Below are 8630 nucleotides of genomic sequence, written 5' to 3' on the forward strand. Positions count from 1 at the left end.
GGTAATATGTAGTTTATATGGTTTTTGAGCCTGGTTTCTCTTATACCCATGTCTCTTTTCTATCGGATGGCACATACGGCCACCTTTACCCCCCTCCCCCCCCCCCCCCCCCCCCAAAAAAAAAGTTATTTTCGCTGCGATATTTTTTTGGTTATCGGGGCGTGCGACATTGCAGCTCGTGTGTGATTTTGTTGTCGAGTGGTGTAAGTCGAGGCAGCGTCCCCGGAGCTGGAGGTATGTGTTTGTTGCGTTTGGTGGCTGGGTTATGTGGATGATGAGTCTCCTTGCATATATGCTTTTTCGTGTCGTTTTTTTTATAAACCGGGCATTATACGTTTGTATGGTTTTAGATCAGTTTTCCTTGTAAACTGATTCTCTCTGCTATCTAACGAATGACGGATACAATCGTCTTTACCTAAAAGAATCACCATTTTATTTGAGTCATGTTATATTCCAAGTGACATTTTTTGGGTTATTAGAGATTAGTCTTCAGATGTGATTTTGATCACAGTCCAACTGTTGAGGAATTTTGGGTGCTTTATTCGAGAAAGTAACTAATAATTCATTTATTATGTTCTTCTAAACCTTATGTACATCTGTCACAAACATTCTAGTGTGTCAAAACATTACAGGTTGAGAACATGAACAAACGAAGGAAATCATCTTCTCCTAAATCCTCATAATCTAACTGATCAAAAACGGGCGGTGACCGGATGGAACGCGATCACAAGCTGTCGATCCCGGCGTCCGGCCGTAGCAGGTCGTACTTGGCCCAGACGGCGTCGAGCGGGCATGGCCGGCCGGCGTCTAGCCGGTCCCACGGCTTTCCCTTCCCGCTCCAGTGCAGCAGGCTGACGGGGCCGGCGTGCAGGCCGCGGCAGAGGCCGCGGTAGTTGTCCCCGCCGAGGCCGTGCTGGTTCCAGCGGTGCTCGACCGCGGCGATCCGGCCGGCGAACACGAGCAGGAAGGGCGGCAGCGAGCCGAGGTCGTAGATGCGCACCCGCTTCTGCAGCTGCATCCAGCCCTCGATCTGCGCCGTGTAGCCGGCCCGGCGCCAGCGGGGCAGGTCGAGCACCATGACGCCCGTGTTGAAGTAGCATGCGCGCCGCCCGCGGAAGGTGGAGGAGAGCGCCGGGCTGGCCCAGAACCCCGGGGTGAAGTAGGACGTGAAGTTGGCCCCGCAGTACTCGGGCGCGGCGACCGCGGTACCGTCTGGGAGAGGCGTGGCGGCGAGGGAGGCGACGTCGTCGGTGAGGATGACGTCGGAGTCGAGGTAGACCACGCGGCGCACGCAGGGCGGGAGCGTGGTGGCCAGGTAGGAGCGCGCGTAGTTGAGCGGGCGGTCGAGCGCGCCGCGGATGGACGCGGAGATGAGCCCCGCCACGCGCGACTCGTCGAACGGGTATACGCGGAAGGTGAGAGATGGGAAGGAGCCCCGCACGGCGGCCGCGAGCTCGGCGGTGGTGCTGGATGGTGGGCCGGCGGCGGCGAGGAAGTGGAAGTGGACGGACTCCGGGCAGGAGGCGTGGCGCAGGACGGAGAGCACCGCGGCCATGGTGCCCCGCAGGTAGGACGCGTCGAGCGTCATGGCCACGTGCACGGCCGCGTTGGGCGAGCACGCCGCGTCCGCGCCGGTGGTGGGCGGCAGCGGGGGAGGGCACCGTGCCGCGCCGCCCGCGGAGTTGGTGAAGTGAGGGGCCTCGCGGAACCTTGGCACGGCGGCCGTGGCCGCGCCGGCGCAGAGGAGGAGCGAGAGCGCGACGAGGAGGAGCGTGGAGGAGCGCGACATGTTTTAATTTAGGAAGTGGGTGTGTGCGGCTGCGCGTTGTTTGTGTGCGCGCGCTGGCCGGGGGTTTTATACGTGGGGTGGGGGCGCGTGGTGCGTGCGGAAAACGGGAGGATGCGTCAAATTTGGGTCAGAGGCTTGGAGGAGGGCTGCGACTGAGGAAACCGTGTTTGAACGTGTAACGTGCGCGCCTAACTGAGTTGCAGTAGTAAACCAGATGTCGGCGAGAAGTCTGTAGAACGCTCTTACCGTGCAACGGTGGGCGCGTCCAGAGGCAAAATCGGCCTCCTCTCTTCGGTTCTCTACTTCAATATCGAATTTAAATTTATGCATTTCAATATATGGTGACGGCTTTGCATTTCACTATAATGTGGCATCTTTTAGATCATCTCCACCGGCATCCCCAATAGAGCTCCCAATAGCTCTATTGAGAGAAATCGTCCTCGACGCTAACCAAAAATCGGCGGCATGTTTTGGAGTCCCATAAAAACGGCAGCACTCCCGAAAGGATCCTTATGTTAAGGGCTTCGATTGGGGCGCCAACACCAAATTTCTACTCAAAAGATGCTAGCCGACCACCGGATGAAGGGTGTCGGTGTGGAAAGTGGAAACAGCATCCCCAAATAGAGGATGCTGTGTCGACGTCCCTGTCGGCACCTATTTGGGGGGCACCGGTGGAGATGCTCTTAGTGGATAGCTTTGTACTCCCTCCGACCCGAAAAACTGTTCGCACGGGTAATTTTACGAAAATGCCCCCGCAGTTTTTCACTTGAAAAAATCAGTTCGTCAACGCCCCATCCCGTCCGCCTCCCATTCCCCATTTCACCCGCCGCCGGCGCCAGGCCGTCTCCGCTTGATTCCACCCACCACCTTCGCCGCGCGACCACCGCCTAGAGCTACTGCATCCTTCCCTGTACATCTCATGGCCTGGAAGCTTGGCTACGCAGCCCCTCCACAAACCCTAGCCGAGGCTCAGTCAAGGCTCTGTTTTTCGATCCAATTTTGATTCTTTTGGACGGCGGCTACACAAATCCTCGACAGCCTCGAGGGATGGGTCTTCACCGGCGCCGAGGTGGTGCGCCTGGCGCCGCCCCTCTATCCTCGCCGGGATCCGGCGCGCAATGGGGGCGAGGGGGAGGGCTACGCGCAACACCATGGCTCGAGGCGGGACGCCATAGTGCGCCACGGATGATCCAGGTTAGTGCGCTTGTTCCTCGATCCTTTCAGTTTTCGATTGCTTGCTTCACGGCAGCTACCCATCCTGTACGTTGTGTGTCTGACGAGGACAGCCGAGGCGCTTCATAAGAGGTGGTCATGGAGATGGGAGGGAGATAGCACAGGAGATAGAAGAGGGCTAGAACTGGTCCGAGGCGGAACCGTGGCTCCTCCGCGCTTGGGGGCGGCAGCGACGAGGACAGCCAAGGTGCTTCGGTTCTCCGGCGGATCCTGCCTCCTCCGCTCTGGATCCCTCCACCGGCGCGGCCTTTCTCCGCCGCTCCGATACTCGCCCTGCTCGAGCCATCGATCGGCGAGCTGGACGAGGTCGCCCACGAGGCATGCCTGGGCAAGGGAAGGGGAGCGGCCTGCCGGCGGGAGCCCTCCGTGGGAAAGGGAGGAGCAGCGGACGACAGCGGCACGGACTCCCTCTCTCCGGTGAGCTGCGGACAGCAGCGGCGCGTGGTCCGCCCGACGAGGAAGACGGGACCTTTGATTTGGACCAAATTTCAAAACTATCTTGACTGGAGAGGGGGTTTTTGTAAAACGTTATTATAACTGTGCCCCGCCCACTTTTTCGGGTCGGAGGGAGTACATGTTTCCTGGAAAAAAATTCTTGTTCACAAGTAAGTGAGTCAGACTTTTACTTTTAGATTTGTATGCATCTAATATATGTACACATTAAAGGAGAGTGGCCAAATTACTCCCGAGCTACATGTAGCTCATTTTTGAAAACAATTGAAAAAGGCATTTTAAAGTTTTTAAAAAATCAGAACAAAAAATCTTGATGTAGACAATAATGAGATCTACTATTGTGCACAAAATCAGTCCTCAATTCGTTATATTTTGGTCTCAACAAAAATAACCCATCTTGATTTCATCATTGGTGAATAGTAATGAACAGTACGCTATAATCTAGATTTTGTTATTTTGTGAGATTTTTTCATTTTTATTGAGGAAAAAATACATTGTATTTTGATCTGAAAATTTACACATTGATAGATTCCAACATTCTCTACATCTATGTATTTTTGTTCAAAATTTTCTGGAACTATGAAATCAAACTTTTTGAAGTTTTTGAGAGAAAAAAGAAACCGGGCAACTTGTAGCCCGGGCTACAAAAGAGGTTTTTGCACATTAAAGGGCATATGTAGAGTCTGGATATTTTACCACCAGTGTGCACAATAGTTATTCTCAATGTTGGAAAAGGCGACGCCTAGGAGACACTTAATCACACTTAAGCACTAGACGATAGACAAACGCCTCGCCTACGGCATAAACGGAAATTTAGGCAAGGCAACCATGAAATTGTCTTCTCCAAGAAGAAATCGTGCCTTATTTCACTATCGAGACATATGGACCATATTTTAATGGTAGTTGATAGTAATTTACTCATTAACATGATCTAGATTAATGTGTATTCACACATGATAACCTATTTACACGCTTGATGATTCAAACTATATGCGCGCCTAGGTTACGCCTAGGATGCTTAAGCACCCCCTAGGAACTAGGCGAATGCCACTCGCCTCGCCTACGCCTAGTGCTTTTTCCAACCTTGGTTATTCTATACCCGCCATCTATCTTTGCAACCATAAATGATTTTTATGTCACATAATTTTTATCTTACTTCAGAAGTGGAATTAAACATGAGAAGAAATAGCCATGGCAAACATAAAAAAACATTACATGACGTACACAAATGTGACGTAAAATACATTTTTTGGTGTTGTTTACACTGTAACGACTAATATAATGCATTTTTATGTCAAGTTTTTTTATTGCGAGCCAATATAAACGTAATTATTTGTATAAAAACATAATTTTATAAATTTACCATCATAATATTATGTTGGCTACAAAATAACTTTTCTGCATCCTAGGAGTCAAATAGTGTTTCTATATATAGGTATATGTGTATTTAGATAAATTTAGCACAGCTGCATGCAAGCACCAATACTTTGGGCGGATGCAAAAAAGATTCACTCGGTCTGCGGAAAAAAAGTGTTCGGGTTCGGCTTGCCTGATAGGAACCTGTCGTGTTTAGCTTGCCCGATAAGGGTCTGTCGGGTTATCTTTCCCGGTACATTTTTAGACTGATATGTCGTACAGACTGGTCCACTGAGTTTTGACCAGTCGGGTTAGCCTAGTCCAACAACTACTAATCGGGAATGACTACCCGGACGGTGTATTATTTTTGAAAAAGTTCAGAATCGAGTCTTATTTTTATATTAATAAAAAGAAAAGTATTACTTATTAAAAAATCGCCATGATGGTGTCACATTCCAGACAGCAACCTCGTAGTTACATGATGATCCTCCCGTGGTTTGAGTAGAACTACAACCCTACACTTTACCCTACTCTCCGAAAAAACAGATTTACCGGATACACTTCATCATGGGAAGCAGAATCTGAACACAATCCTGAAACGCCATGCATGTGCACGAAGAAAGAAAAGATAGTCCCAATAACACATTGTTTTCCGGTGCTTCTTATTCCAAACTTGTGACAAGATATGGGGGGAAATGCTCTGAATAAGACACATAGGACTAGTAACAAGAAAAGCAAGAAGACGACCTCTACATAGCATGACTGAAACTTCTCCGTGTCCATGGAGATACAAATAGTCCATCGAGAGGAGTATATATGAGGCGTACAAAAGGACACTCCGAAAAGGAGAAGATTGGTTTTAATAATGGAACCATGTTAGCTGTTTGGTAAGAAAGCCCCATTGAAAGGCTCTAAAATACACAAAAAAGGCAAAAAAAAAAAATCCTACGATATTAGGCATAAATTTGTTTGGTGAAAGACATGAAAACTGTTATGAATGGATAAGAAAGGGATCATGTTGTACAAGAGGGATATGCAAAGGGAGAAACCGATGTGGTTGCTGATATAGGCATCCCAATGAACCTGCCGAAGATGGTACCCGGAGTTTTACTGAAGGCCCACGACCCGAAGATTATAAAGCCCGGAAGTCCAGTTAGGAGAGAGTTTCGAAAGATAGAATTGTATTAGGAATATTGACTTGTAACTACTACGGGACGGACTCAGATTGCCTCCCAAACTCTGTAACTTGTGTATCACGATACCCTCGGCTTCGCCTCCTATATAAGGGGGAGTCGAGGGACGAAGAGAGGATCGATTTCATTGTCAACACAACCCTAGTTTTATAATAATCGAGCACTTTTCCGGCTGAAACCCTCGAGATCTACTTGCCCCCTACTTTCAACTAAACCCTAGTCTACAATCCGTAGGCATTGACAAGTTAATCCCTTGTCAATTGGCGCCGTTTGTGGGAATTAGAGGCGACAAGGAGCTGATCTCGATGGCACGTTCAAGATCGTCGACTTCTTCGGTAGCAAGCAACGCGATGGATAGAGGTAAACGGATCGAAACTGATCTAGTCGATTTTTTTCCTCACCCGCCCTCCCGTTTGGATGCATATGCGTATCTGGAGGAGCCTATGGAGATGACGTTCGGAAGGTTCCACTTCCGCGTCGAGAAAGAAGGATCGTATCGTCTCGAGGTTCCGACTTCGTCGGGATTGTCGGCGGTCGATTCCGATTTTTCGGACTCGTCATCATCGTTCAAGACAGGCGATGAGGATATTTCGCCGCCACACTTCATCAAAACTACGGCAAGCGAAAAGCTCGCCAAGATCTTCGGCGACATGTCCTTCGAGTCGTCTGCGGACTCCGATATAAGCAGCGACTCGGACAGTCCGCAGACGACTCGGACAGCATCGACAGCTTCAGCTTCATCGATAGATCCACTATTGTTGGAGAGGTCTTCGCCGATCTATATGACGGTGTCACCAATCCCGACAAAGATCAAAACTCAAAATACCACCAAATCTATGCAATCGGAGATACAAGCCGACCACAGGAGGAGACATCAGAGAACTTCGATAACGCGGGAAATCCGTACGTCGATCCCACTGATCTTACGCGAGGTTTGGGAACCAAATATGTCGGACCTGGAACACGAGAGATGGTGCAATTTCTGCAGGCAGTGTGGGATAGAGTTGCAAGAGCTATTGATGGCACAAAGCCAATGACTGTAACTGCGACAGCTGAAGAGTTACAAGCATATCAATATAGACTCGCCCGTGCCAGACGTGAGCTCGAAAAACCGAAAATTGAGCTGGATAGGAGGCAAGCCGCGGCTTCTGCGTCAAGCAAGCGAAGAGCGGAGTTGAGCCGACAATCAGGTACTTCGGGCGACAGTCATTGAGCAGCTCGAAATAGGGCAAGATCTCGGTTGCAAAATATACCTGAGGCTGAAAGGGAGAACCTAGTTCCAAACCTCGACATGTCCTTTATGTCGATTGACACGAGGGGGAATATTATTCCCAAAACACCAGAAGCAGGATACATGGCGACACAAGCTTTCATCCTAGCATCCAGGCCACATCCTGGAGATCCAAGACAAGCGTTGTATAACATGGCCATGGCAGGAGTTGGATCCATGGGAACAGCGTTCGCAAATACGCCTCCCGAAGGATCTGCAAGATAAAATAGTCCACGACCTACTGCAGCGGTGCAAGATCCCGCGAGAACGAGTGGGGCAAAAGACGCAGCGACTCAAGCAAGGGTGGACAGAGCGCGACAGGACATAAGGGAACGTCGGCACTCACCAGAGGTTGATGAAGAAGATATGTGCGGGCTCCCGTGCTTTACGAGACGAGTCCGAAAAACTCGAGTTCCGTCAGGGTTTAAGCTACCCGATAATTACAAAAAATTCGATGGCTTGCAAGATCCTAAGGACTGGCTAGTTGATTATCTCGAGACGGTAAAGCTGATAGGTGGAACTAGAGCAACAGCCATGCAGAGCATTCAAGTACACCTGAGTGGAGCCGCACGATCATGGATAAAGATGCTGCCTCCTGGATCTATCGACAGCTGGGAAAGTTTCAAGGATATATTCGTGAAAAATTTCCGATCCACGTGCAAGAAACATGCATCATTGGAGCAGTTGAGGGCTTGCAGGCAGAAATACGACGAATCAATGAGAACGTATATCCAGAGGTGGAACATCATCAAAAACTCGGCAGAGAATATATCTGACGAGAGAGCGATAGATGCATTTGTGGCTGGTATTCGATGGAGGGACTTTGTCGAGGCTTTGGGAAGAACCAACCCAAAGACAATAGCAGCACTCATGGAGATAGCGAATCGGTGGGAAGATGGAGAAGATGTTGTTCACAACAAGCGGCACAGGTCGCCTGAGGAGGACCGCAGCCGAAACTTTCAAAATAGGCGACGATTTCCTCGACAGTTTTCAGATTATGATGCTCCTGGCCCAATATCGGCTGGATTTCGAGGAAACAGCGGAGGAAGCAATCGAGATGACTATCAAAAAAGTGGCGAGCAGCGTAGCGACTACAAGGACGGCTCCCGTCCCAGTAGACAAAATAATGGACCAAGGTTCCAGAGGCCGTATGTCTCACCCGAGGACCTCTTAAACGGACCATGCCAAATGCACTTCTACCTCGACAACAATGGAAAGAGGCAGTCAGGGAATTTGCAGAAGGACTGTCAAACTTTTCTAGCACTGCATAGATTTGCAGGGCATACCAACACGCAGGCAATGAACAGAAACCCCCAGGGGCCAAGGAGTGAGATCC

The 8630-nt window shown here is 49.8% G+C and overlaps 1 protein-coding gene across 1 annotated transcript; it reads right to left on the reverse strand.

The window, feature by feature from the left end:
* Positions 1-592: 592 nt before the first annotated feature.
* On the reverse strand, positions 593-1789 carry LOC124699988 (probable galacturonosyltransferase-like 1). Its single transcript, XM_047232198.1, has one exon. It carries the CDS (start codon positions 1787-1789, stop codon positions 725-727), a length of 1065 nt encoding a protein of 354 aa, XP_047088154.1. The 3' UTR covers positions 593-724.
* Positions 1790-8630: the final 6841 nt, after the last annotated feature.

The sequence above is a fragment of the Lolium rigidum genome, chromosome 3 (assembly GCF_022539505.1).
Source record: "Lolium rigidum isolate FL_2022 chromosome 3, APGP_CSIRO_Lrig_0.1, whole genome shotgun sequence".
Classification (NCBI taxonomy): Eukaryota; Viridiplantae; Streptophyta; class Magnoliopsida; order Poales; family Poaceae; genus Lolium; species Lolium rigidum.